Raw genomic sequence first — 27,449 nt, 5'->3', positions numbered from 1 at the left:
AATTAATTATATAAAATTCGGTTATAAATACTACTTACAACTATGATTATTGTAATAAATCAATTTTGATTCATTCACATATATTTAGATTCTCAAATTATTGGGAACATTACCTGTTAACTTTAGTTTATTTTGTCCTTTTTTCAATTGCTTCATTAAATATTTATTTTTAACATTTAGTTTAATAATTAAAATCTTCATATTCCCATCATCCCCTAATTTGAATATCATAATAAAATACACTATCACACCTTCTAAATGACATAAAACGTTACACCAGTACTACTTTTTGAATTTTAAAGTTTTAATTTAAATTTCTTGCGACTTTGGATTATTATTTTAACGTCAATTTGTTATAATGATCATCATTGACTCAGGACACTCCCGATTTTTATTACTTCAATTAGATAACGTTGTACTGATTCTGTTTCCCTTTTCATATTAATTGTCACAGAACAAAAAATTGACAGTTATTTAATCAATTATTCCACTTTTCGTAAATCAATTGGTGAATTCCATTTAGAGAACATCTTGTTATAATTTCCTAAATAAAATGAAAATATCAACATTAGAAATTTAATTGATTATATTCCTGTACTGATTTGAATGGAAAAACGTCCTTATGCTACCTTTGATTTAACTACTGATTTCAAGGGTCCCGTGAAAAATAACTCTGATTCTATAGAACATTACTGGGAAAGCCAATCATACTCCAACGTTTACTTTAAAGAAAAATCCTGTGACACAAAGTTCAAATATTATGACTCCAGTAGTATTTTGAAATTTCTTTTCTTTCACTGGGTACCTAAATGGTCGCGTCTTCTTACCAACCAATATGTAGAACCATACAAATTACATCCACTTCCCGTTGCTGATCAAATTCTACATTGGTATCCAGTTTTCTCCAAGAACCTTAGTGATGGATTAGTTAGATTAGAGTCATTTGAAACAAAACAAAATAATAAACCCAATATAAAACCCTTTAAATCTGTTTTGTTAAGAGCTTTATTCTTAACATTCTGGAAAAGAGTATCATTTGGTCTCCTTGGGATTGTAGTCACTAATCTGTTTAGTCTGAGCATTACCATTTTGATTAAACACCTCTTGGGCATTTTGAACACGAAGTCATTTACTCTACTGAAAATATTTTTGTTTTTATTTGCTGTGATAGGTCTACAGATTATTGATGGATTATTGATTGAAAATTTTACTTACTATCTGAATCGATTAAAAACTGTTTTGGAATATTCTATTTCAATTACAGTGTTTCAACATGGCATGTGCTATAGAAGAAAACATTTCAATAATATCAATGGATCCAACTCCTTGAGTGTTTGTAACAATGTTTTACACACCTGTCTTCCTGACTCAGAATGTTCCCAAAACCCTATGTTTTGTCCAGCACGGCGTTTCCAAAACAAAGATATTACTCCAAACATGTTCACCTTTGAGTATTATGATTGCTTCTACATCTCTCTATTCGTTGAATCATTAATACCAATTGTTAACTTTTTGTCGAACTTTATCTATGGAATAATATTAATTTCCATGCAGATTAAGATTAATTTGTGGGCGTTGTACTTTGTTGGAGCATTTTTCATTTTTCTTATGATTGTCGTTGAGATCATAAACACTTTAATTTTTCATTTCATTTGCCATGTCAAGGATTATAGGATCTCAGAATGCATTGAAATTATATCTGAGTTGCCTCTGATCAACAAATTACTCTACGATGATATTGCCGTCAACATCATTACTGAAACCAGGAATAGTGAACTGGTATTAGTTTTAATTAGGATTTTTTTGACATTACTCAACAAATCGTTATATGTAATATTTAGCAATATATCCTTCTATGTCCTGATGAGGTATTTTGTAAAAACAATAAAAGCTGCAGAGGTTATTAAGGATGTGGACACTGGAGGATTCTTATCAACATTCTACATATTTTTCAGGATTATCAATTCAATGTTCATGCTTCCTTATGCACTTGGAAGATTAACTATGTCATATGTATCATACAACAGGGTTAACAAATATGTTACCAGTTGTTCACCTAACTTTTACATCAGTGATAATAGACACACCGGTTCTACGGTGTTATCATCTGACCTGCCTGACGTTACCAATGAAATCAGGAAGAATGTTGTAGTTTTATATAAGGATGCTTCATTTGCATGGGTCCATAACAGGAAGGATTTTGTTAATGCTAATCCTAAAATCAACCTTAAGAACATCAGCTTCCAACTTAAGAGGGGTGAAATTGCTATCATTACTGGTAGTCAGGGTTGTGGTAAATCTAACTTCATCAAATCAGTTCTTGGTGAGATGACACTGGTTGGTGGTTCAATGGCCGTAATTCCACTTCACACATCAATGCCAATATTTTATGCATCACAAGATATATGGCTACAACAAGGAACTATTAGATCAAATATAACCTTTGGATACAGGTTTGATCAGGGTATTTATAACGCAGTAATCAAAGCACTTGAACTTGATACTGATATATCAACTTGGGAAAATGGTGACTTTAGAGTTGTTTCAGATAGTGCTCACTCACTAAGTTGTGGTCAAAGAGTTAGAATGGAAATGGCCAGAGCCATCTATGCCTATCTCATATTTAGTAAAGTGAACAAGGAGTACAACAGAAACCAGTGTTCATTCCTGATGTGTTTAGATTCACAGTTCCATGGGTTAGACCCCTACGTATCCAGAACTGTATTCTTCAACCTGTTCAATTCCAAGACTGGATTACTTGTCAAGGATGATCTTGCTGTTATCCTTTCTTCATCACTAACATTGTTGGATAAATGTGTCAGATCTTCAGACTTGGTTAATTTCCCCAGAATTCCGGTATACGAGATTGATAACAAATATTTGATTTTCAGCTGTTATTTATCAGATATTTTTAAAGACAAAAAGCTACCAAATGCCTTTGAATATATCACACCTCCTTCAGGCCCATATAAGTTGAATTTCTTTACCAAGGATATGATGAAACTATGTTATTCAGGTTCTATAGATAGGGATGGTAGACGTCTTGTAACAAAGTCAAAATATAGAGAGTCGTTTAGTACGATTMTTAAAACTGATTACTCTGATGATAAATTTAATCCATATTTCATGTATTTCAAGGCAGCTGGATTTTCGTTTATTTTGTTTATTATTCTAACTGTTGCATCAAGTGTCATGGATAACTCCAAATTTGTTCTCGCAACTAATCTCTCAGATTATATATCCACCAAAACGAAAGACTTTAATAATGGAATTTCTGTTAATTTATCAGATGTCAAATTACATAGCGTCTCTGCCCTCAACTTAATTCTGATCTTTGTTAATGTCATTATGTGTTGTTCTCTAATGTCGACCGTATTATTTACTTTATCATGTTTAATGGCCTCAAAAAGAATCCACGAATATTGTCTTACCTCAGTTTTTAAGAACAGTTCATCAGTGATTAAGATCAAGAAACATATTCACCAAATCATAACTTATTTTTCTTCTGATATTATTTTTATTGACCAATATATCGGGAAAAATATTTATACTACATTCTTGTCATTTATACAAACAGTCATTTCTATTGGAACTCTATTTTACACTATTCCCCTTTCTGTTCCATTTATTTTTATATCATTGGCCATTTCATTTGAGTTTATTTTAGTAAAATTTGTTAAATCATTTAATAATGTTCAGATAGCAAGTTTAGAAACCATGTCTCACGTTAATTCAACTTGCGAGAATGCCATGTTGGGATCAGCAATCTACAGAAGTTTTAAAAAGGAATGGGAATTGGTTAATAATATTATCGAAAGAAATGATTATAAATTAAGATGTTGGTTTTTCGTTAAGGGACTGAACTGTTGGACCACTATATCCTTTAACTGGATATTTTCACTCGCAACCGCTCTATTCCTCACGTCCATGATCATACTTGATAAATTTACAAACTACAAGATGAATGTTGGGTACTTTGGATTAGGTTTATCGCTAACTTCTAGCGCTATAAAATCATTCGGCAATTGTTCATTTTGTTTTGCTAGGTTACAAGTTTATATGTGTTCTGCTCAAAGATTCCAATGCTTCATCCCTCCGGGAACCAAGTGTGCGTTTGACAAATTCCGCAATGTTCACGAAGAGGATGTAGTTATTGATTCTACCAAACCTGAGTACCAAGTAGATAAAAAAAACTTGCTTAGGAGAAGAACAAATGAATTCAAAGAAACAAAACCCAATTCATTTGAAAAGCTTGATTTCAATCCAAAGATTAATATTATTGATATTTGCAAATATATATCACCTGAACACACTGGCCTAGTGTTGAAGGATGTATGCGTCTATGCATCATCACTTATGAACAAGGAAGGCCTCATCCTTAACAACATTAACGCAACACCCGGTAGATCTGATATCATTGGTATCATTGGTAGAACTGGTGCTGGTAAAACAACTTTACTATCTGTCCTACAAAACACTATTAGAAATAGAACAGGTCAAGTACTGCTTGATGGCAAAGATTTAAAAGATATTCCCAAAAGTGTCATTAGACATATCATTGGCGTTCTTCCCCAGTTACCCTTTGTCTTTAAGGGTTGGACTGTCCGAAGGTTCTTAGATCCAAGGAGACTATTCAATGATGATGAGATTAATGAAGCCCTGGACAATTGTGGTCTGCTTGATTTTGTAAATAACCTTCACGGTGGAAGAAAACTGGATACTGTAATTATCCCAAGACCCATAAGTTTAAAAAGGAAGTCTAGTGATCAATCCACAAATATGATGTTTCCTGACGAAGAAATTATAATAGAAGAGTCATTTGACAAAAGTAACGATCATTACCTTGACAAATCATTCACTATTGATAAAGTCAAAACTGATGGTATTATGTTATCTGTAACTCAGCTTAGAACTCTTTGGTTTGCCAAGCTTGTCTTGTCCAGAGATTTATACAGAATGATAATAATTGACGAACCACCGTCGGAAATATTTTATGATGAAGATGGTTCTGAAGTTCAGGATATGGGCATCCCAATCTACGAACTCTTAGATAAATACTTTAAGCACTGTACATGTTTTGTGACTGCGCATTATTCAACAGTTCTGAAATCTTGTACATCAGTATGGGTGATGCATAATGGCAGACTCATAAAGACCTGCAGCGCATCTGAAGTATCCAAAAACGAATCAATATCAAATGTAATCGAAGAAATGGTTACCAAGTATTCAAATAACCAACCTTAATGTGTAATATTTAAGATTGCCCAATGGCATGTGTAATATAAATTTTAATTCTATAAATACTCACATACTTACGTTATTAAAGTTTCATCAAGGAATATAATTTCGACTAAGACCATATTTTGAAAAGATTGGTTTTGGTGATACTAATAAGCATTTCAATTTTCATGATTAAAATAAGTTTAATACAATTTTATTACGAAATATTTAGTTTCTACTAACCAATCAATGATTATTACATTGGTTGAATATATACTTGTCATCTACATTTCCAATTCCCATTGACTAATACATTAACTTCAAAGATTTTGGTATGATATAGTTATAATGAATATGTAAAAAGGTTAGGATTTTTAAGACAGTTTTAAATTATGAGTGGTGTTAATTGTGACATCGAATTTGGTCTAAAATATTGTATATTATCATGATCAGAAGATTAAACTAAAATAATTTAAAGTCTTTATATCTTTGTCTTGTGATCTAGCTAAAATAATAACGAAAGATTACAGTATTATTATCTAATGATTTTATTGCATCTCGTACTAGTTAAATTGAAATATTTGAACCTCACTTATCAATAAATTTAGATAAATAAAATGAAACAAATTTAAGTCGTTATAATTATTAGCTTAATCATTTTTGTGTATTCACTAGTCAAAATTTTCTTCAAACAATAAAGCAACATAACAATAGAAATATTTAAAATATTTCACATTTAATTGGGGTTATATCTTATTAAAAATGAATAGATTAAGTAACTACAGAATTTTAATTTAATTTTCCTTTTATCATGTATAAACAAATATATTCATAGGTCACTTTATTTAATAAATTATGAAATTTTCAAAATTTCATTAATCTTATAAAAAATTATAAGTTGTTGTTAAATTAGTCAGATAAAACTTAAATTGGTATAATTCATTCTAATATTTTGAATTTAATGTTAGTTTGCCATTGGGCAGTTGGACTTTAAACTATTTGATGAATATAATAAGGCATACGATTATTAGGAATAAGAGGAAAATTCCTATCAAAACAAGAATGGTCTTTGTTTTTGAACTAAATTCCATGATCCTGAATGGTTTTTTACCAAGACGGAATACATACTCATCCTTTGTAATATCTTTAGGTTCTTCATGTTTGATTTCTTGAGGTTTATCGTCAGCTATATCACGTAGTTGGGTATTACCCTCAAATATCAATGTCCAACGATCGGTGTAGGTGTAGACTAAAAATGAAACTTGGGTTTGAATCATAACCAGTCTTTTGGAAAAATTTATGTATAACAACTCTGGAACTTGTTCTTGGTTCAGATTTTTCCAAAATGATTTGTCTTTAAATCTAATTTCAGTACACCTGGAATCTTGTTTGAATTGAAATGCAAAAGCATTATCATGTGGATATTTAATGATTTCATATTCAGTCTTAGTTATTTCTAAATCATTTTCTCCAATGAGTTTGAATTCACTTTCTGTTGATCCATATAATGCATCTGTTGATGAGGAGTGGAAATGAGTTCCATCATACTTATATATCACGTAAATTTTTTGGAAATCAAGAATAATTGCACCTATAAAGGAATTGAAATATACTTTATATGGATATTTATCTCCTGATTCATTTAAACCATACTTCCAAAGAGTTTGATAAGAGTATTGAATTTCGGTACACTTAATTAACTCATTAGAATCTGGTAGGGTGTTGGTTTGATCACTGAGGTTGTAATGAATTTCAAAACCATGGTTATTTTGGATTTTGGAGGGATCCAGTTTAACTAAATTCTCTAAATCGGTGGTATAAAGGCCAAGTTTACTAGAATTTAATTCGGAAGACTGTTTTTCTGAGATAAGCCTACATATATTTTCATCACATTTATACAGTTTCAAAAGGTCCTGGAAAACGAGGAATACCACGAAAATATGGGAATCAACTATGATTTTTTCTGGGAAACCGTTTTCAGATTCTTTTGGGAGATAAATCCAAATCAACCTATCCTTGTATTTAACCTCATTACATTTGACGTCTGAGTTGAACTCATAACTAAATGATGAACCGGTATTTACAAAACGGTAGTGACTGTCTTCATTTTCCTTTAGATTGTTAAGGTTATTTTCAGTATATGTGAAGACTTTGAAGGATTCAGGGCTGAGGATTTTCCCAACTGTTGGAAATGGCTCTTCTTCTGAATCACTGGAAGAATCTACTACATTTTTTGGGAAAAGGAATAGAATATATAAAAATATACACCTAAACACGGTTACGGACATACGCTTTTATCCGTATTAATTTTATTATGTTTTTGACATGCATGGGGATTTAAAGGAATAATTTCAATTTCCATCATTTCAAAGCACCTATGAAATCTAGAACTTTTGTTATTACTTTATATTATTGTTATAGTTATTTTAACACACAATAACGCCTTATTAAACATTTCCAACAGCATTTTACCTTTATACCTACCAATACTTACTAGTTTGACTCTCTAAATACACAATTCACACTAAAAATTACTATTAATTTTTAATCCATTATAAAATTCACAAGTTTTTCACTCTATCAAGACATTTTTTACTTTTAATTTGTGTTATTCTATCATACATTTTGTTACCTTTGGTTTATTACCACCATATACCTTTGAATATTAACATATATATATATTTTTTACATCTTTACGGCTCCAGATGGACTAATAAACATCTATTACCAATTTATTAAAACTTGGAGGATTATATGCATTAGTGACTAGTTGTGTAAAGTATTTTAATAGTCTGTATATTAGCAATAGTATATTGAGGATTAAATTAAACGCGTTTCTTCTTATCCATACGTCTACGGTAGAAGTTTAACTCTTCGCCTTCCAGTACGTAACCATCACATCTTCCACATTGGCCAGGTCTGGAGCTGATACAAGCCAGAAGACGTCCAGAAGAAAACTGGTCCAGGAGTGTTCTGGGTACCAGTGCGGCGACCTTTTCAGATGCTTGTGGATCTTCGGAGGATTTTCCTAAAGTATAATAAAACACGAATTTTAATACCAAGCTCGAGTCCATAATGTGTCTTAAACCATAGTTTGAAGGGTGTTGGATCCACTGTTACGATTGCGTTTTTGACCAGGGTTTTGGTACGGACCAATTCATTGCTACTAGCATTATATACAACGTCCATTACTCTAGTTTTACGAGTCACATCTAAATTATTGTTAGATTGAATAAAATGGCATCAGTCGGTAATTCCAGATGAGAATCTACATGGTAGAAGCACGTCAGAAAAATTTGTCATCATATAGCCATTATAACTAAACTTACTTTGTGATCCCCAAGAGAAATTTCCGGAGTCTAAACGTAGTGCTCTGAATTTTAGGTTTCCTCCTCTGCATCTAACTTTACGTACCAATTTTGAACCCAACTTTGTATTGGATGAAGGCCTTCCAAGTTCATATTTGCGTTTCTTTTTATGAACAGGATAACGACCACCTGTTAAACGGCGCTTGTGACGGCTGTCACGTGAAATACCCATGTTTAGAGGTAAATGAAAACAAATAAATATGAATTACAAGAATTATATAATTTAGGTTCAATATAAATCTTGTCTAATAAAAATAATAATAGATAATAAAATAATTAATATTTTAATACTATAAAATTTAAATATAGTAAGGATTATTGAATCATATTTATTTCATACTCCCCATTAACTCCCCCATCAGCAAAAATTTATCATTTTTTTACTAAAATTCGACCATATTCTCTTAAATACTAATCGAAAGTCCACACATTAAAAACATTTTACTTCTCGTCCAAATGGATCTAGTAAATTATTTTATTTTAATACCCTCATGAAAATTTTATACCTTTAACACAACCTTCTTCTTAATATATCTCTTCCAATGTTGTATTCTATAATAATAATACACTAATTTTGATTTTTTAAATCGTTGAACCCACAACCACCTATCATTATTTTCTAGATTTACTAAATATTCTTATTTTATATTGAATCTTGACGACTTAGTTATTTGTTTTTCTCTTTATCTATACTTTTATTTATATTTTATCATTAATTTTATTGTTTTCATGAATTTTTATGTTTTAAACTTATTTTTTATTTTTTTCCTCCACATTTTATACTCCTCATGTATGTTTAAATTTGTAACACAAATTGTTTAATCTTTCCATTAATTTTATTAAATTCATTTTCAATCACACTTTATTATTTTTAACCTTGATAAATTACATTTTTATTTATTATTCTATTGTTGATGTTATAAACTACTATGACTGGTTCTAGTGATTCCTCACCTTCAAATGATCACGATGAAACAAAGAATGATTCCTCCGAACATGCTACTCATGAACCTGATTCTCATGTTTCCGATGATTCCAACGAGGTGTGTAAACCCTCCGATGAATTTAATTCTAAGGATGAAGAAACTTTAAAGAGAAAAGGTTCAGAAACTGAAACATTCGATAAACCATTCAAGTACTTTAAATTTACAATTATTATAAAATCAAATTTTAGGCTAAAAAAGTCCGACATTTCAGATACACCATCATTTCTGGATATTATTAAATCAGTGGTATGGTTTTAATGAATACTTTGTTCAGTTAGGAAAATTTCTGATTATCGTTTAGGTAAAGGAAGATCCTAATAAAGTTGACTATTTTAATGTATTAACAAACACAAAGGAATATGACTGTCCTATTGCCAAGCTGGTTGGTTACGAATGAGATTAATACTTTCAGGCAAAAATAGATCCTGGAGATTCCTTTTTAAAGGTTTCAAAACATGATAATTCTTCTGATTTCAAACAAATTGATAATAAACTTGACACATCTCGATCATCTGAAGGCACTGAGGAAAACGAAAATAACGAAAAGGATAAAACAGTTTTAGAATCATCTATTTCTGAAGATGAAACCCTTCTACGTGAAATAGTACTTTATCTACCAATAATAACTATTTAGGATTGTAAACTGTCGGTTTACAAAAATTCTGAGTGGTCTCTTCCCATCCCCGTTGTTACTCAATTAATTCAAAATAGGGTGCGTTCATTGCCTTAATTTAATTATCAGACAACTTCTAATAAGAGAGTTGTGTGTTTCCAGTTTGGAACAGGAAGGCTTCTTCTTAACACTGTATTACTACCTTCGATGTCCTTTAATAAACTCAAGGACAAGTCAATTATATTTAACGGGCAACCTCTAGGTATTATTATGCTATTAACAATTATTACATTACAAATAATTGAATTCTGGTAAATATTACATTGTAAATTAAATTTAGGCGAAAATTTAAGCTTGATTCCTCATCGGTTAATTTTCCCTGATTCTTCCATTAGGGACGATGTCCATAATCTCTATTCTAAATGATCGCAATTTTGTACTTTTGAATTTAAATCCTTTATAATCTCTTTACTTTTCATCTTTTGTAATTTAGAAAATTCACTTGTATTACACGTTCTGGTTAGTTTAGTGCCTTGAGAGCAAGGAAGAATTTTTTCCAGAAATATACATTCCATGTCCTAAATATGTTTACAAGGTGAGCTTCAATCTCAATACCTTGGCTATTCCAACAAATTGATAAAGTGTAATCTGTGGAAATGAGAACATAGAGTTCATTAGTCCTCCGGGATTACCTCGAATGGTCTTAGGTCCTCCAACCATTAATATCTGTGACCTCAATCCATGTTTCTTGTCAATATGACGTGAATAAAACTGGTCCATGAATTCTTCAGTCGTAATATTGTAATCTAAAAGTGTTTATTAGTTTTTAAAAGAATTAATAATAGTACATGTGTTGGACTTTATGATACCTGTAGAATCGTTACACATATACTTTTTATAAGGATTTTCTGGAGAATTAAAAAAAGAGTTTAATTTATTAAGTGCGATTTTTAGTGGAATCCTGTTATTTCCATTTGAAACTGACTTAAAAATATCTAAATAGACCCTTTCGCTAATTCTAGGTAGCATGGGACGAAATATAGAAAATATTTTTAAAATATATCTGATTTACACATTAATAAATAATAAGTACAAAGAATTAGAATTTACGAAACATTATGTTATGTGATTCAATTATCGGGGTCAGACTGATCATCGTCGGAATTTTCACCTATTATACAGCACTAAAGACAATTTATGACATATATCAATAAAAAACACACCTGATCAGTCAGAATATTATGTTTCAAGAGGGTTTTGCGAAGGGTGTCTTGATTAATTTTATCACCTGGAAGAAGTGTAAGTTGATAATGAATAAATTAATTCTAACCTCCAAACTCTTCGAATCCTATGTAAATTCTTGTTACATTTCCGTCGATTGTTGCCAAAAGGGTTGGTAATACTTTAATTCCAATTTTGTGTGTGAAGAAGGGTGCTTTGGTAGCTTTGATTCTAAGATATATTGTTATTATTTAGATAAAAAATATGAAATAAAGACAAACTTGACAAATCTAGTGTCCAAAAATCGAGAGGCGAGGGACATTAATAAGCTATCAAGAAGTTTACATCTTTCAAAATCATCTTCATAGAAATGACACAGCTAAAATATAATTTGAATTAGGTAAAACCTTACCACTCTGGCATTACTGTTTGCAATATTGATAAGCTCCTTTTCATCTGTGAGCATTTCTAGGTTACCAGAACCTTTATCTAAGTATTCCCTTCTTTTTTCATGAATTTTCTATATGATTTATCAGTGAAATTAAAGACTAACTCTCAACATTTCCAGTCTATCGACCTTCCAATCTTTATCTTTGATATAATTCTCATCTGAGATTTGTTGTTCAGATATTGGCTCAGCACTTCTTTCGAGGCACTTTCTTTTTGCAACGTCCTAAGTCAGATTCAAAATTCTATTTTTTTGAAAATAATTATCAAAAAAATTGTTTTATAAGATTTATAAGATATTTTAAATAGAAATGACCACTTTTAAATAAAAAACTAACCATCAAATAGGACTTGTTTGCAGTTCTTAACCTATCACTATGTGTTGTCATTTGGAAGTATAAAATGGAACAAAACAGCTAAATTATGGAAGACGAGATAAACATTAAAAAGGAATCAAGATGGATAAAAAATAATATTAATTTTAAAAAAATTAGAATTAACAAATACAACACATTCCAGTACAGAAAAAAACCAGAATTACGATATTTTTAAAAATTACGAATTATAACGAATTAAATCAAAAATATTAACTAATAAACAAAATTTATGTAAAATTAGGTAAATATAAGATCTAATATGTTAATTTTAGAATGAAATTTGGAAAACATGAGGAATATCAACTTATTTATATATAACAAAATAAAAAATAAATTAATATAACTTTGAACTTGTATGAAAAATTTATATCTAAATAACATCTCATATTACAATGTTTACACCACACGTAGACGAAATTTTTATCAAAAAATTTTTATCGAAGTATTTTTTTAGTGTTGTTTAGATTCCATTTATAATTGTAAATATACAAATGGTTGAGATTTTCCCTATTGGCAAAAATAATAAGGTTCAGGCCCTGGAAAAGGCTGAATTAAAAAAATTAGAAGGAAACAAAATGTTCTCCGAAAACAACTTCCTATCGGCAATTGAACACTATTCAGAATCAATTCGCCTTGTGGAGGACTCCCATTTAGTTTCCAATTTTAAAAAAGAGGGTTATAATTGGATCACTCCGGAGCTCAGGAAGACAAATCTGCACCAATACTACTCAAATCGCGCCATTTGTAACATAAAAATAGAAAACTATGGTATTAATCATACATTATGATATATTACTATTTCTAACTGATTAAATTTAATGTGCAATTTAAATTTTACTTTATTTAGGTTCAGCGATTTCCGACGCCAATATGGCTATTGAACTAAGGCCTGATTTTTTCAAGGCATATTATCGTAGAGGCTGTGCATACCTTTGTTTGTTGAAGTTTCAGGATGCGGAAACAGGTTAATTTCATTTGTGTAAACTGGTTTTAGATTTTTTGAAGGTTCTTTCATTATGTAACGATCCTACTGCTAGGATGAAGTTGAAGGAGTGTAAGAAGATAATTCGTGAACAAAAGTTTTCTGAAGCTATAACTAGAGGTATTTTTGTAGTTTTAATTGTCTTTAGAGTCACCTCCACCCTTGCATGAAACCATTAATGTTGACTCTATTCAAGTTGATCAGGGCTATACTGGTCCAGGTACTTGAAATTGTTTTAATTTATTTTTAGTGTTTTCCTTTAAGGAGCCCATGAATCATCTTGATAAGTCTTACCTTTTCCACAACACCTTGGAATACATCAAGGTAACACTTACGTTTTTATTTTACCTAGGTCCCTGGAAACACTATTCACAAGAAGTATGTGTGTATGATTATATTGGAAGTGATAAAAATCATAAGAGAGGTGAGAGTATTTAATTGAATATATCTATATAGTATGAATCTGTTGTCGATGTGAATGTTTACCCAAGTGATGAGTTAACTGTTTGCGGAGACATTCATGGACAGTTCTATGACTTGCTGAACATATTCTCAATTAATGGCGAACCTAGTGATGAAAACAGTTATTTGTTTAACGGGGATTTTGTCGATAGGGGCTCATTTTCTTTTGAGTGTGTTTTTACTCTGTTTCTTGCCAAGGTTTTATTTCCCTCTTCTTTCCACATTGTTAGAGGAAATCACGAAACTGAAGCCCTTAACAAGTGTTACGGGTTCAAGGGAGAGATATTGAACAAGTATGACGAGAAAGTATACAGCCTTTTTTGTGAATCCTTCCGATACTTGCCACTAGGTTACTTAATAAACAAAAAGGTTCTAATTATTCATGGAGGACTGTTTGGAACTGATAACGTCACCATCGAAGACCTTAAAAAGATCGACAGGTTCAAAGAACCTTCTGATTCTGGATTAATGACAGATATGTTATGGTCTGATCCCAAACCTTCCAATGGATTATCACCATCCAAGAGGGGTGTAGGCTTCGAATTTGGGCCTGACATATCTAACTCATTCATATCCAAAAACAACCTTTCATACATTATAAGGTCCCATGAGGTAAAGCAGGAAGGTTACGAGGTTGAACATGAGGGCAAAGTCATCACCATTTTCAGCGCTCCAAACTATTGTGACCAGATGGGAAACAAGGCGGCCTTCATAAGGTAAAACAAATATTAACTATAAAAACCTTTAACTATAATTTTACTAAAATTTTAAAATTTAAATAAAATTTAATTTTTAGGATTAAAGGCGACACTCTTGAGCCTAAGTTTACACAGTTTGAGGCGGTTGAACACCCTCCGATAAGGGCCATGCATTACGCAAATCCCCTATTCAGTGGAATTTATTAATCGTACTTGAAATTGAAGATCAAAAAATTTTTTTTCAATTTGTTTCCTAACATCACATTATTAGTTAGTATTTATGCGGCTGTGCCAAAAAGTTATACATCCCCATACCATTCACTCCAACTCACATATTATTTTCTTTTCACTGAGATTCTACACTCGATACTCATTTATCTTAGCTATTTAGCCATCAATAGTCAAAAATAAACAATAACACAACCTACATATTCCATTGATTAAACAAAACAGTCACAAATAAAAATTATACATACCTAGTATCACTCGGTACAGTTTCTTTAAAACAACCCAAACTTAATTAATTTATATTTATAATAAATGAATGAATTTTAAAATAAAATTTATTTATTATATTTTACAAATTTAGATTGGAGTTGAACAAAACTTATTCCCATTATTTTAACCCAGGAGCTACCTTTGTATTTAATCTACTGGATATATCTCATTAATTTAACCAAGTATATATTGTTAATTTGTTTTGTTTAAAACTTGGTTCAATTAAGTTGAATAATTTGTGACTAGAATATTTGTAACGTTTCAACTCTAACTTTGACAGAAGGGTATCTTTTTTACTTCTCTTTTCTTTTAAACCTTTTTCAATGTTTAAGGTTTAATCGTTGTTGATAGGTAAAAAATACTTTACTGGCTTTTGGTTGCTACTTTTTACTTTGGAACTTGATATGTATTTAACTATATATTGATAGATGTCAAAACCCAGATTTACGGGTGATTCCATCGCACCTCCACAAGTTGGAACTGATCAAACAACATCTGAATCCAACAATCGCAACTTTGTAGTCAATCCGTGGGTCCGACGGACACGACAAAAAGTTGGGTTCATCCCTAACTCTGAATGGCCTAATAAGCCTGAACCACCACCTACATCACCTCCAATCTATAAAGTGGTTCCTCCTTCTCCACCCATTATTGGAAAACAACCACCAGGGATTATTCCCTATCATCCCCTTAATCAACCATTTTACCCAAACATGGTTATAAAGGATGATCGAGTCAAGGACCCTAAATTAAAGTTCCCAATGGGGAACTACATGGGACCATCTGTAAACATTCCACCAGGGTCATACATGCCTGGGCCCATTTTCCCAATGGCGAATGTTGGAGTTGAGGCAAAGCCTGTATTCGAAAACAGGTTTGGAGCCCCTTTCATTCAAGGACCTTACTATAAAGAACCACCTATCCCCCCAATTACTTATAAGCAACCTCCGATACACAATCCCAATTACGATCACTTGGGATTCGTGAATCTTTCACAGGTTAAGGGGATGAGTACTGGAACTAAAAGAAACTATGAAACGATGAGCGAGATCTCTGATGATCAGGAATCATCTGGATCAGATAATGAGAAAAATGAAAGAATTGACGCTACTTCAAAAACTACCTACGAAATAAAGTATTTCACTCCATTTTTACCGAAACCTCCTGAAAGATATAAAACTGAGTATGATTTGCACGAGTTGAAGGTTTTTCTTCCACTGGGTGTGAAGGCTTACTTGAAAAATATGTCTTTAAACCCGAAACTCTCAAGTGGTTTTGAGACTGGGCCTGTTCGTAACGGCAAGCTTGTGCTTCTTTTAGATTTGGATAATACACTATTACACACTGCTTCTCAGAGTAGACTGGATATGCTGAACATTGATACAAGGGATTTTGTGGATTCTTTAGGAGACCCCGAGTTGTACACATTTACCCTACCTAATTTTCCCAATGTAAATTATTACATGAAGTTGAGGCCCTGCATAAGGGAGTTTTTGCAAATCTTATCTCTTTACTACGAAATGTCGATTTATACTAACGCAACAAAGGAATATGCAGACGTGGTTATCAGTATTCTTGACCCGGACAGGTCACTTTTTATGGACAGAATAGTTGCAAGAAACAGTGTAGATGAGAAGGATTTATTAAAAAGCGCTTCAAGGTTGTATCCGGATTTGGATACTAGGTTCATACTTGCATTTGATGATAGAAGAGATGTATGGTCTGACATACCACATAAGCAGGTGGTAAGAGCAGAACATTACGACTTCTTCGAGTCATATATCAGTGAATTGAATAATAATTATTCTAGTTCTCCTACTCCATCAAATAAACAGACCCCGGAATCTAATAGTTTTAATTTGACCACTAATGTTTCCTCAAGTGCCCCTGGGAAACCTGTCAACGACTATACTTTTAACATCGAACAAGAGTCTGAAAGTGACCCTGACGTCACTCGCGAAAAGGTCAGCATTGTTGATTACGATAGGCATTTGAAGTATATGGTTAAGATTTTTCTCGAGATACACAAAAGGTTTTTTGCTGATCCGTTTAACAATGACGTCGGGTCCATACTGGAATCAATTCAGAGTCAGGTTTTGAAGGGAATTGGAGTTTTGCTTACAGGTTACAGGAAGAATACAAAGGTTGCCAATTCTGTTTTACATGCGGATTGTGAACTGAGGCAGAAGGAGAATCTTTTGGAGTTGGGCGCCTCGCTAGTCTTGAGATTGAATGATTCAAAGCTAACTCACATCATGGCTGGGAAGAACTGCACGGACAACATCACTAAAAGCAGAGACCCACAGTACAATCATATACATAAGGTTCACACGCTTTGGCTTTACAGCTGCAGAGCAACTTTCAGTAAAGTGGACGAATCGTTATTCAAAGTCGACGACATATGTAAAATATATTCAAATGAGCCTCCGCAAGTCCCAAATAAAGATCACTGGAAATTTATAAATCCAAATGCTGGATCTTTCAAGGACTCTAATAAAAACGATAACGGTAAATCAAAGCAAGAGTTACCAACGAGGATATTTATGGGCACAGGATCATATAGCAACGGGACCGAAGTACTATCGTCCGTGGAGAAAATAGTAATACGATGGGATCCCAGTAAGACCAAACTTCTTCAAAACTCTATATCAGATAATTCGAGACAGAATATTAAACAGACAAAATCTGAGTACACACCCTTTACAAATGCTATAAATCCAAACAAATTCGCATTTTAAACTTAATGTGTTTTTTATTTGTGTATAAACTAATATATTTTTTTAAATAAACTAGTATTTTAACTATTTCAATTTGTTAAAATTGTTTAAACAAGTTTTTTATTATATAGATCATCATGGAGGTTAGATCCAATTATTCATGTTGGGGACTCAGGTCAAAACAGGTGTACTTTAAATTTCAGAAATTTAGACCATTTTAATTTTTAATTGTATTTTATATGTGTTTTAAAATGGATTTTTTATTATTTTCTTTGTAAAATTTAAGATTTATTAATTTGGAATAGATCTAAAGGACAGTCTGTACTTGCTGTACTTTTTAGTACTTATTGCATCTTGGGTTAGTACAGAGCCAAAGTGCGCTAAAAAATAATGAAAATAATCGTTAACAATAAAATAATTCGTTCCATGATCCATTTTAGATGGATTTTAGTATAATAGTTGAGGGCACTCCTCATGACAAAGATAATGTAGCTCCGTTGAAAAAAAAATTTTCATTCCACTCCGTACTGAATAAGCTTCTGTTCTTTTTATTAGGTTCTTCAGTAACTTGTTTGGGAACTACAGGAAGATTAACTTCGAAAGCTTTTGGAACAAACGTTTTTATTTCAGATTGCTTCTCAGTGTACATATATTTAAATTTGGTCGCATTTCTGGTGGTTTTATTGTTCATTGAGTGTAGTTACAAGAAGGCGATAGTATCAGGATGGCTGTGTTTCACGTTACACGTTTCCTACCTCTTCATTATTGTGTTTAGTTCAGGGAATTTAGCCAAAAATCTTTACATATCAGTTTATGCAGGAATCGCAATTCTAGAGGCCTTCGTAATCCAGTCCAGTAAGTATAATTATTTTTATTTGTTTTTTAGATTCATTCGTGGTTTCAAAGTATTATTCATCTTCTTTATTCTCAAATTTATACGCTGGCTACTACGGAGGTCTTGGTATTTTCTCTCTCATTCAGACTCTTTTCCAAAAAGTTGTTGGGACTGACACCCCTAAAGAAGCAAAGATCTGTCTTTTTTTAACCCATGGATTCTTTTCTATAATTATCTTTTGTGCAGTTTTGGCACAGTCAATTGTTTACGTCAACACCCCTGTTGAAGTATCCCCTACTTATGGTTCAATTAGGACATCATGCGTTAAAAAGCTCAAGGGCATGTATAGGATATTTCTTTCCTTACCAAAGTACAGTTCTAGATTTCTGGTTTTCACATTGTCAGATTTATGCAAATGCGCATTCTTTCAAGTGTTTATTCCTTACAGGATGCTTTTAAATGACACTCAGCTGATTGTAGTTTTCTTCATCGACAACATCTCAGATATTATTGGAAGATCCATTGCAAGCTCAACTAACGACACGGTTGTTGCACGCGGGAATGTGACAAATCATCAGAAGTTGCTATACAAAAGAGATATACCGTATCTGTTAATACCATCTTTTTCATGGATAATTTGTTTCTTTGTCGTATGGGGAACTTGGACTTTAAAATCTAGGTTTCTTACTGAGTTCTTGACCATTATGTTCACCACACTTATCGTTTGCTTCTCTATGGGTTACTGCTCAACTAAAGGTATGAACGGTTGCATTCCGGTTCTTGAATATTACAATAATTTTGGAAATGACGCAAACAGGAGGTTCATTGATGAGAAGAATTACAGTTATGTGAATGACTTGAACACCTTTTTAATCAAGTTTCTCTGGATGGTAGTTTTTATCGTAGTTTATTTCTTGGCTCAAATTATGGAACGACACCAAGCAACCGATTATTATCAACATCTGAAGACTTTAATATATAATTGAGATAATTTATTAGATTAATTTATTTGCTACACACTTATTGTACAATTCTTATTGGATCTCTCCACTTCCAGTATATTTGGTTGATCCTACGTTCCATGAGGTCAGTCATTGGGATTTCCGGATCCAGACAATATAAATTCTCCCTCAATTGATACATATCGTTACAACCTATAATCTAAACGAATGTTATAAAATCGTAAGTACAGTTAATTTATACTTAATTTACAACTAGCTTACAACTAATTTATATTTAATATGTAAGTATAATTTACTGTTGAAAATATAAAAGGTCTTGAATAAACCCATTTCAATGACATTGCAGTCAAATTTGGGAGTTTAAATTCCATGGCAACCTCATAATACTCTTGGACTGCTTTGGCTGCAAGTGATCCCCTAAACAACTTTATGTAATAATAAAACAACCTATATCTCTTCATATATGAGGGGAATTTAAGTAATCTCCCGGAAGTTGTAGCTTCGACAAATTCCAAGTATTTACCAGTCAGAATACCACCTGCAAGTGGCCCGTATGCGATAATACCGATTCCTGAATATGTGTTACTACAAATTCAATTACCTGTATTTTGAGGTCTTGCGAGTTCAACGAATCCCTTTTCAACTTCATTTCTGGTCAACAAATTATAATTAAGCTGTATTGTTGCAGGTGGTGGTACATTCAATTCCTAAACATTTATATTAAGGTAAAGTTTACCTTTGATAGTTGAGTAAATCTGAGAGCTCCCCATGGAGTTTCGTTAGAAAGTCCCCAAGCCTTGATCTATCAAAAAATTAAAAATGGTTTAATAAACCTTTCCACTTTTCATCAGAATATCAATAGCCTCTACTTGTTTTCTCATTCTTCCAGTATCGTAATTTCCCATTTTCTTCATAATATTAAAACTTAAAGCTTACCGTAACATCAAAAAATATTTGGTCGTAATCTCCGTTTTCATTCATTGGAACATACCGTTCAGGCCAACTAAACTGTAGCAGGTCTATATATTCTAATCCCATTCTTTGTAAAGATGATTCAACTGATTTTATGATATTACCTTTTGACAAACTAGTATCCCTAATAATTTATTATTTGCGTTTTTCACTAACTTTGAGTTTCTTATGATTTTCAGGTTATCATTATTACATGCGATTCGTGTGGAGATTACTATTTTAGATCTTACTTCTTGTCCTCTTTTCTTAATCCAGCTTCCTAGTATCTTTTCCGAGTTTCCATATGTTCCAAATGCAAATGGTACTGGATACAGCTCACAAGTATCCTGAAACTAATTAATAAAACTTGACTAACAAAGAAATTAATTCCGAATTTGTTATAGGCATAATCCAGGAGTTCATGGCCTTCAGATTCTGTGATTCTTGACCCGAACATCATGGTTCCCAGACCAACTTCTGATATTTTTAAATCTGTTTTCCCAAGTTGTTTATATCTTAATCCTGGCTTCTCTCCATTATCTCTGAACAGAAAATTGTATTTTTATGTATAACTTATTTTATACCTGTATTCTACTGTTTTCCAAAAATTTTGATATTCTCTGAAGTATCCAAATTGATCTTCTTTGTATCCTGGGCTGTACAAATTCTTGAACTCTAAACACAATAATTAACTTTGAACAAACTCAAATTTAGAAGATCTTGCATTCTTGGATGTCTAAAGATTCCAACGTCTAGTGTTTTTCTGGGATAGAATTGAGAAGCATCCTCTGGTTCATTAAAATAATCACGGGGTACATAGGGTTTGTACAGTTCTTTAGTTTTTTCCTCAATAGGCACTATTTTTTGGTCAACTATTTCAAAAGTGTCAAGTTTTCCATCACCGTTAAATGATTTAGCTCTTTTATCTGTCGACTGCTGATATGTCCAGGAATAGTTTCTGGATGAATCGTGCAAAAGAGTCACATAATCGTAATCTGGTATGTCTCTTTTATGGTCGAGCACCTTAATTTCTGGAAAATAGGTTGCTGGTATTCCAGGCAGAGGTATCCAATACTTATTTTCTTCTTCCTTTATTAACGGGAAGTAAACATAATTATCAGATTCATTGGTTTTAATATGGTCTAGGACCCCGGGTTCAAATGCAGACAACAGTTTCTTAGCTTGTTCTTTATCAATATACCATGGTTGGCCCAAAGCGCCCATCCTCACTTCCACTTCTACGCCTTCAACATTGATTTTGGTAACCGGTAACTTAGCGATTCTTTCTTGCTTCTCTTCATAGGTTTCCAAGGGTTTAAAAATATGCTTATATTTTTTCCAAATTTCATTTGCTTCCTTATTAAATTGTTTTTTCGAGCGTTTTTTTGAATAAGTTTCTGTATCAGGAATGAAATCTTTGGCTAATTCTTTGTGTATTATTCTTTCTTTTTCTAAATCATTAATGGGTTCAATTTCTGGTTCTTCCGGTTCGTGAATTTTATCCAGGTCTTTGGTTAAATCAAAATGTGGAATAGACCTAGATAGTTTAGGAAGAGAGAAAAGGTCAAATTCCTTAATTGCGCGAACATTTTTTATAATATAGGCAAATCCTAAAAATCTACGATCTGGGAGGGACAGATGTGTAGATGAAGATATGAAAAATTTGTGGAATCTGGAAGAATTTTTTAATTTACAAGAATATTTATAATTAGGAAGAATTCTTAATTCTTTTGAAAAGTCTAGTTTATTGTTTCCATGGCCTAGACAGGGGGAATTTATAATGTTGCGACGACTATATGGGCTTAAATTGTTTAAATAGGATGATTTTGAATTGGAGTTCAAATCACCTAAAATTTTATTTAAATTTCTAAAAAGATTTAGGGGAGAAGGAACTAAAACAGAGTAAGAACCATTAAAAAACAAATGAAGTATTAGTAAACATTTAATTAGTATTAAAACAATGTACATAGTAGTAAAAAAACAAAATAAGAGCTGAATTTAAGCTCATATTTTATAAATTCGAGCCAAGAAGGAAACATAGAACGAATGTGTAAGAATTTATGGCATGGTCATACTGAAACAAACATCAAGTAGGGTGGAATAATATAAAAATAAACTATATTTTGTAGGCTGTTTAATGATGATTCCTAACACTAAACGTTAGTTTAAATATTCTTTTAGAATTAGGGAGTGTAAAGTGTACGTTTATGGAGATGAATACAGTAAAATTTAGGCAAGTAAAGTCCGTTAAAAATTAAAATTTAAATATTTTACAAAATTAATTTATCCTGGAATATTTGTTGAGAAGTTGTTCTATTACGTTCGAAATCGATTCATTTTTCGATACCTCTGAAGCCTTACAAGTCTTTATAAGTCGAGCATTATGCATTACCCAAACGGATGTACACATTCGCAACGCATTTGAGTAGTGTGCAGTAACGAAACATGTACAGTGTTTGAAATACTTGTCAAGTAGTTCATAGATAGGTATGCCTATGTCTTGAACTTCAGATCCATCTTCTGAGCAGTTATCAGATGGTGGCTCGTCAATTATTATCATCCTGTATAAATCTCTACATAATACCAACTTGGCAAACCAAAGTGTTCTGAGCTGACTTACAGATAACATGATATCATCTGATTTGAGAAAATCTTCAGTTAAAGAGTCGTCATTAGTAAAAGTTTCTTTGGCTGACTGATCGTTCGTCTTCTTTAAATCTATATCCTCGGGAATAATTACAGTATCCAGTCTTCTTCCACCGTGAATGTTATTTACAAAATCCAAGAGGCCACATTTATTCAGTGCGTCATTAATCTCATCATCAGTAAATAGTCTCCTTGGATCCAAGAACCTTCTAATGGTCCAACCCTTAAAGACAAAGGGTAGTTGAGGAAGAACGCCAATGATATGTCTCAGGACACTTTTGGGAATTTCTTGTAAATCTTTGCCATCTAACAAAACTTGACCCGTTCTATTCCTAACAGTGTTTTGGAGGACAGATAGTAGAGTTGTCTTACCAGCACCTGTTCTGCCAATGATACCAATGATATCAGATTTAGAAGTTGATGCATTTATGTTGTTAAGGATCAGGCCTTCCTTGTTCATTCTCGAACTTGTATACACACAGACGTCCTTCAATTCTACACAGGAATGTACAGAAGGGAGATGATCGTCAATTTTTATGAAGTTGAACTTTGGCCTGAACATAAGTCTCCTTAGAACACTGGGGTTGGTGTCTTTGAACTCAAGTGTTCTCCTCATGAGCAAGTTTTTTTTATCAACTTGGTCCCCAGAAGTTCTACAATCAATGACTAAATCTTCTTCGTGAACATTACGGAATTTATCGAATATACACTTGGTGCCTGGTTGAATAAAGCACTGAAACCTCTGAACAGAACACATTAGCATTTCGAGTTTTGCGATGTTGACAACGAAGTTCGTGAATGTAAAAATAATCCTAACGCTTGTCATTATATCTAGTCCGTAAAAGCCGACGAATGAGGTTATTCTTTTAAAACTCCTGATTGTAAGAGGTACTAGAAGTGTTACCAAGATCATGAATAAAAACACAAATTTGGAAGCAAACGACGCCCATGATAGAAATGATTTTGAATAAAACCAAGACCTTATGCAATAATCAGTGTATTCGGTGACGTCTTCCATAAGGTTTGACTCCTTTTTAAAGCTTCTATATATTGATGAAGATGAAACTGCATTTTCACAAACGGAATTGTTCCTAGATAAGGATTCTAGGGATGAAATTTGAAGATTTTTTGATGCGTGTATGAAATTTTTAAAAATGAAATTTATAATGATGAAAAATGTTACACAAAGAGCTGGCGCAAGAAACGGAAAGGCATAAACTAAGACTACAGATTGAACGATTACTCCCAAAAATAAAATCAGCAACGATGATAAACAGGGGCCAAAATTCTCGTCTATCATAAAGATGTCTGACGACAAAAACGTTAAAACTTCACTGCTGATTTTCTTTATCTTAACGTTTGACTCTGAGTTCATCAGGGAGGCGATGCAATATTCATGTATCCTTTTGCACCCACGAAGGCAGGTATACGCCAAAATTCCGTTCGCAAAAAGGCAAAATACTACAGTGAGTACGGCTATTATCTTTAATTTGTCTAAGGTTTCATTACACAATCTTCTTATGGTTGAATATGAAGACACTGCCTCGAAAGGCGTGTTTACGTTTTCAACTATTTCCATCACGTCATCTCCCAATACCCCTGCCAACGTAAAGGTTGCATTTTCAAACGTTATGTACGTAAGGGTAAACAATACAAAAAATATGAACATGAACCCCGTTGATTTGAAATATAAAATATACGGCTTAAATGATTCCTTAAATTTACGGGTAGTCTTCTTTGATTCAGGGTCGATGATCAGTGAATCTTCATATTTTCCCTTAATTATTTCTGCTCGAACTGTCGGGTCACTACGATCAGGTTCACAAATTTTAATCATTTCTTTTGGTGGACACACCATGGACATACGGGGTGAAAATTCTTTGGGTACGTAGTTTTTACTAGAAATAATATCCTTTACCCTTTTCAAGGATCTATCATCTATTTTGTAAAGAGTCAAATTCGCAAACACTCCCTCGTTGAGACAAATTTTATCAAGAACCAATGCTGTTGATGTAATTATAATTGATAGGTCGCTTTTAACAAGCAATCCAGTATTTGCATTGAAGAGGTTATTAAAAATAACTCTTGATACATAGGGATCTAACCCATGGAATGGACCGTCTAGACACATTAGGAATGAGCACTGACTTCTATTGTAATCTTTGTTCACCTTACTAAATATGAGATAGGCATAGATGGCACGAGCCATCTCCATTCTAACTCTTTGACCACCACTTAGTGAGTGAGCATTATCATATACTACTCTCAAGTCACCATTTTCCCATGTTGATATATCGAACTCTAGTTCAACAGCTCTAACAACCAAATTATATAATTCTTCATCAAATTTGTATCCAAAGGTAATATTTGATCTAATAGTTCCTTGTTGTAGCCATATATCTTGTGATGCATAAAATATTGGCATTGATGTATGGAGGGGAACTACTGCCATTGAACCTTTAACCAGTGTCATCTCACCAAGTACTGATTTGATGAAATTTGATTTACCAGATCCTTGATTACCTGTAATTATAGCAATTTCACCTCTCTTAAGTTGGAAGTTCACATTCTTCAGATAAACCTCATTATTGTCATTAACAAAATCCTTCCTGTTGTTAATCCATGAAAAAGAAGCGTTCTTATATAGGACAACTACCTCTTTGTCAAGGTCATTAGTTACAGCTGGAACGTCGTATGACATTACAGTTGATCCAGTGAACTTGTTATCAGTGATATAGAAGTTGGGAGAACAAGTTCTCATGTAGTACTCTACTCTTATGAGTGATATTAAAGAGTAGGTAAGAAATTTAATAGAATCTGGAACAAATAACATGGCATCACATATTTTGATAAGCACAAACAGTGATGAAACCGTACAACTGGATTTGAACTGTTTAATGTCATCTCCCTTAAGAACATTATTAATGTAGTTGTCCAGCATATAAATCAGTGAAAATGAAACGGATATTACAACTAACAATCTATTAATAAACGATAAAACAAATCTCATTAAAACCAGAACCAGTTCATTATTTCTTGTTTCTGTAATGATGTTATGTGCTATATCATCTATGAACATCTTGTTGATCAAGTGGAAACCTGATAATATCTCCCTAGATTTGTTTATCCTATAATCCTTTAAATTGTATATGTGCTTTAAAATTACTGTATTTAAAATTTCAACAATTATCATGAAAAGCGTCACGGATAAAGAAAACGTGCACAAGGGCCACGCTTTGATTGGTACCATTTTACTGATCGAATAAAATCCAATGCTAAAGGTGATAAAAAACTGCAATAAATATACTAAAGACTCAATAAATAAAGAAATGTAATATGAATCCATGAATTCGAACGAAAATATCCTAGAATTAATTTCCCTATTTTGATACCTCCTTGCGGGACAATACAAAGGGTTTCTTGAGCATTCTGAATCCGCGGAACAACTGTGTAAAACATTATTACAAACATTTAAAAAATTAGTTCCGTTTACGTTGTTGAAAAACTTTCTTCTGCAGGATAGGCCGTGTTGAAATATGGTAATAGAGAATGAATACTGAATCACATGGATAATTCTATACATATAAAAATTAAGGTGGTCCAGGAGTGTTACGATAATAAATTGAACGAACACAAATGAAAGTACCAGTATAAATACTAGTTTAATGTTGATTACCTTCCCTGTAGCAGTATCTAAAATCTTTTTTACAAATATCACCATGGACATATTCCCTAAGCAAAGGACTAGAAATCCAAATAAAATAAGACCAATATTCTTACCAAATGTTTTAAATATAGCGTATAGCATAATAGACTTGTTCGGCTTAATAATTTTTGGTTGATCATATTGTCTTGTTTCATAAGATTCCAATCTGATTAGTGCATCACTAACATTTTTAGAAAAAATTGGTTGCCAACGCAGGATTTGATCAGCTACAGGGAGCGGGTGTAACTTGTAAGGCTCTACATATTGTTTAGAAATCAAATTAATCCACCTTTTAGCCCAGGAAAAAAATGAATAAGCAAATATTCCATTTTCCATGAATTTAAAAAGATGTTCTTTAAAAAATACACAGCTTTTAAGCTTTGCATATACTTCATTTTGCCAAAAACAGTATTCTACTTCATTTTGGGAATCAGTATCCCTAGAAAACTGACTTTGGTCAGACTTCATGTGTTTATTATAATCCATTATTGAAATGACTAACTTAAAAGTCAAAACCCCTTAACTTCATACTTAAAATGTGTTCATTTATTAAAGTCCATCTATTTTTCTATCATTTCACAGATTCTTGCCATCCGATGGTTCTAGAACCAATGAAATGATTCCTAATTCCCATAAATTCAAATCATATCCGATTTTCAATAAATTCTTATATATGGGGAAGATTATCGAAAAATTTTCTTATGCAGATAACAATTAGTAATTTTTATATTATTTAAAAGTCACTCATATTATGCATATA

General features: G+C 32.4%; 11 protein-coding genes across 11 annotated transcripts; 5 read left to right on the top strand and 6 right to left on the bottom strand.

Moving 5' to 3' along the window:
* Nucleotides 1–606: 606 nt before the first annotated feature.
* Nucleotides 607–5,367, top strand: ABCC4 (ABC transporter family protein; the record flags this gene model as incomplete). Its single annotated transcript, XM_760425.2, has 1 exon — nt 607–5,367. One exon carries the CDS (start codon nt 607–609, stop codon nt 5,242–5,244), a length of 4,638 nt encoding a protein of 1,545 aa, XP_765518.2. The 3' UTR covers nt 5,245–5,367.
* Nucleotides 5,368–6,049: 682 nt separating this feature from the next.
* TpMuguga_02g00950 (uncharacterized protein) lies at nt 6,050–7,508 on the bottom strand (the record flags this gene model as incomplete). The annotated part of the gene is made up of 1 exon (XM_760424.2): nt 6,050–7,508. One exon carries the CDS (start codon nt 7,506–7,508, stop codon nt 6,216–6,218), a length of 1,293 nt encoding a protein of 430 aa, XP_765517.1. The 3' UTR covers nt 6,050–6,215.
* A 509-nt stretch (nt 7,509–8,017) lies between these two features.
* Nucleotides 8,018–8,939, bottom strand: RPS8 (Ribosomal protein S8e family protein). The gene is made up of 3 exons (XM_760423.2): nt 8,550–8,939; nt 8,280–8,432; nt 8,018–8,248 (listed from the first exon to the last, which is right to left on the bottom strand). The coding sequence occupies exons 1-3, from the start codon at nt 8,758–8,760 to the stop codon at nt 8,046–8,048; spliced, it is 567 nt and encodes a 188-aa protein (XP_765516.1). The 5' UTR covers nt 8,761–8,939; the 3' UTR covers nt 8,018–8,045.
* A 361-nt stretch (nt 8,940–9,300) lies between these two features.
* Nucleotides 9,301–10,665, top strand: TpMuguga_02g00948 (uncharacterized protein). The gene is made up of 7 exons (XM_760422.2): nt 9,301–9,723; nt 9,763–9,820; nt 9,876–9,956; nt 9,987–10,178; nt 10,209–10,286; nt 10,317–10,449; nt 10,528–10,665. Exons 1-7 carry the CDS (start codon nt 9,518–9,520, stop codon nt 10,611–10,613), a joined length of 834 nt encoding a protein of 277 aa, XP_765515.2. The 5' UTR covers nt 9,301–9,517; the 3' UTR covers nt 10,614–10,665.
* TpMuguga_02g00964 (uncharacterized protein) lies at nt 10,489–11,297 on the bottom strand (the record flags this gene model as incomplete). The annotated part of the gene is made up of 3 exons (XM_760421.2): nt 11,057–11,297; nt 10,803–10,993; nt 10,601–10,765 (listed from the first exon to the last, which is right to left on the bottom strand). The coding sequence occupies exons 1-3, from the start codon at nt 11,214–11,216 to the stop codon at nt 10,601–10,603; spliced, it is 516 nt and encodes a 171-aa protein (XP_765514.2). The 5' UTR covers nt 11,217–11,297.
* On the bottom strand, nt 11,287–12,596 carry TXNDC9 (Phosducin family protein). The gene is made up of 7 exons (XM_061305503.1): nt 12,194–12,596; nt 11,962–12,081; nt 11,821–11,928; nt 11,690–11,787; nt 11,518–11,639; nt 11,411–11,475; nt 11,287–11,371 (listed from the first exon to the last, which is right to left on the bottom strand). The coding sequence occupies exons 1-7, from the start codon at nt 12,242–12,244 to the stop codon at nt 11,318–11,320; spliced, it is 618 nt and encodes a 205-aa protein (XP_061161465.1). The 5' UTR covers nt 12,245–12,596; the 3' UTR covers nt 11,287–11,317.
* A 52-nt stretch (nt 12,597–12,648) lies between these two features.
* PPP5C (Calcineurin-like phosphoesterase family protein) lies at nt 12,649–14,633 on the top strand. The gene is made up of 8 exons (XM_061305502.1): nt 12,649–13,000; nt 13,080–13,196; nt 13,227–13,334; nt 13,363–13,434; nt 13,465–13,538; nt 13,567–13,638; nt 13,671–14,392; nt 14,473–14,633. The coding sequence occupies exons 1-8, from the start codon at nt 12,724–12,726 to the stop codon at nt 14,579–14,581; spliced, it is 1,551 nt and encodes a 516-aa protein (XP_061161464.1). The 5' UTR covers nt 12,649–12,723; the 3' UTR covers nt 14,582–14,633.
* Nucleotides 14,634–14,723: 90 nt separating this feature from the next.
* On the top strand, nt 14,724–17,639 carry fcp1 (NLI interacting factor-like phosphatase family protein). The gene has a single exon (XM_760418.2). The coding sequence runs from the start codon at nt 15,301–15,303 to the stop codon at nt 17,608–17,610; it is 2,310 nt and encodes a 769-aa protein (XP_765511.1). The 5' UTR covers nt 14,724–15,300; the 3' UTR covers nt 17,611–17,639.
* A 142-nt stretch (nt 17,640–17,781) lies between these two features.
* Nucleotides 17,782–19,432, top strand: TpMuguga_02g00942 (putative integral membrane protein). The gene is made up of 2 exons (XM_061305501.1): nt 17,782–18,444; nt 18,476–19,432. The coding sequence occupies exons 1-2, from the start codon at nt 18,030–18,032 to the stop codon at nt 19,408–19,410; spliced, it is 1,350 nt and encodes a 449-aa protein (XP_061161463.1). The 5' UTR covers nt 17,782–18,029; the 3' UTR covers nt 19,411–19,432.
* On the bottom strand, nt 19,407–22,392 carry TpMuguga_02g00941 (Aldo/keto reductase family protein). Its single transcript, XM_061305500.1, has 11 exons — nt 21,042–22,392; nt 20,922–21,012; nt 20,714–20,879; nt 20,515–20,684; nt 20,323–20,482; nt 20,220–20,294; nt 20,123–20,188; nt 19,988–20,093; nt 19,834–19,957; nt 19,683–19,803; nt 19,407–19,585 (listed from the first exon to the last, which is right to left on the bottom strand). Exons 1-11 carry the CDS (start codon nt 22,303–22,305, stop codon nt 19,445–19,447), a joined length of 2,484 nt encoding a protein of 827 aa, XP_061161462.1. The 5' UTR covers nt 22,306–22,392; the 3' UTR covers nt 19,407–19,444.
* Nucleotides 22,393–22,575: 183 nt separating this feature from the next.
* Nucleotides 22,576–27,355, bottom strand: ABCC2 (ABC transporter family protein). Its single transcript, XM_760415.2, has one exon. It carries the CDS (start codon nt 27,173–27,175, stop codon nt 22,616–22,618), a length of 4,560 nt encoding a protein of 1,519 aa, XP_765508.1. The 5' UTR covers nt 27,176–27,355; the 3' UTR covers nt 22,576–22,615.
* Nucleotides 27,356–27,449: the final 94 nt, after the last annotated feature.

This window comes from Theileria parva, chromosome 2 (assembly GCF_000165365.1).
Source record: "Theileria parva strain Muguga chromosome 2, complete sequence, whole genome shotgun sequence".
Lineage (NCBI taxonomy): Eukaryota > Apicomplexa > Aconoidasida > Piroplasmida > Theileriidae > Theileria > Theileria parva.
The sequence above is the reverse complement of the archived record's forward strand: the minus strand, read 5'-3'. Positions and strand labels throughout refer to the sequence as shown.

Excerpts from the sequence above, each read along its gene's own strand:
- RPS8 (XM_760423.2), bottom strand. The coding sequence starts at position 8,760 with ATGGGTATTTCACGTGACAGCCGTCACAAGCGCCGTTTAACAGGTGGT. Across the intron at positions 8,433-8,549 it reads TTTCTCTTGGGGATCACAAA|ATGTGACTCGTAAAACTAGA; the intron begins GTAAGTTTAGTT and ends ACAATAATTTAG. Across the intron at positions 8,249-8,279 it reads ACATTATGGACTCGAGCTTG|GAAAATCCTCCGAAGATCCA; the intron begins GTATTAAAATTC and ends ATTATACTTTAG.
- TpMuguga_02g00948 (XM_760422.2), top strand. The coding sequence starts at position 9,518 with ATGACTGGTTCTAGTGATTCCTCACCTTCAAATGATCACGATGAAACA. Across the intron at positions 9,724-9,762 it reads ACATTCGATAAACCATTCAA|GCTAAAAAAGTCCGACATTT; the intron begins GTACTTTAAATT and ends ATCAAATTTTAG. Across the intron at positions 9,957-9,986 it reads ACTGTCCTATTGCCAAGCTG|GCAAAAATAGATCCTGGAGA; the intron begins GTTGGTTACGAA and ends TAATACTTTCAG.
- TXNDC9 (XM_061305503.1), bottom strand. The coding sequence starts at position 12,244 with ATGACAACACATAGTGATAGGTTAAGAACTGCAAACAAGTCCTATTTG. Across the intron at positions 11,929-11,961 it reads ATAGACTGGAAATGTTGAGA|AAAATTCATGAAAAAAGAAG; the intron begins GTTAGTCTTTAA and ends TAAATCATATAG. Across the intron at positions 11,640-11,689 it reads TTGGACACTAGATTTGTCAA|AATCAAAGCTACCAAAGCAC; the intron begins GTTTGTCTTTAT and ends AATATATCTTAG.
- PPP5C (XM_061305502.1), top strand. The coding sequence starts at position 12,724 with ATGGTTGAGATTTTCCCTATTGGCAAAAATAATAAGGTTCAGGCCCTG. Across the intron at positions 13,001-13,079 it reads CATAAAAATAGAAAACTATG|GTTCAGCGATTTCCGACGCC; the intron begins GTATTAATCATA and ends TACTTTATTTAG. Across the intron at positions 13,639-13,670 it reads TGATAAAAATCATAAGAGAG|TATGAATCTGTTGTCGATGT; the intron begins GTGAGAGTATTT and ends ATATCTATATAG.
- fcp1 (XM_760418.2), top strand. The coding sequence starts at position 15,301 with ATGTCAAAACCCAGATTTACGGGTGATTCCATCGCACCTCCACAAGTT.
- TpMuguga_02g00942 (XM_061305501.1), top strand. The coding sequence starts at position 18,030 with ATGGATTTTAGTATAATAGTTGAGGGCACTCCTCATGACAAAGATAAT. Across the intron at positions 18,445-18,475 it reads GGCCTTCGTAATCCAGTCCA|ATTCATTCGTGGTTTCAAAG; the intron begins GTAAGTATAATT and ends TTTGTTTTTTAG.
- TpMuguga_02g00941 (XM_061305500.1), bottom strand. The coding sequence starts at position 22,305 with ATGTACATTGTTTTAATACTAATTAAATGTTTACTAATACTTCATTTG. Across the intron at positions 21,013-21,041 it reads GCAAGATCTTCTAAATTTGA|AGTTCAAGAATTTGTACAGC; the intron begins GTTTGTTCAAAG and ends TATTGTGTTTAG. Across the intron at positions 20,094-20,122 it reads GATTTACTCAACTATCAAAG|GAATTGAATGTACCACCACC; the intron begins GTAAACTTTACC and ends ATAAATGTTTAG.
- ABCC2 (XM_760415.2), bottom strand. The coding sequence starts at position 27,175 with ATGGATTATAATAAACACATGAAGTCTGACCAAAGTCAGTTTTCTAGG.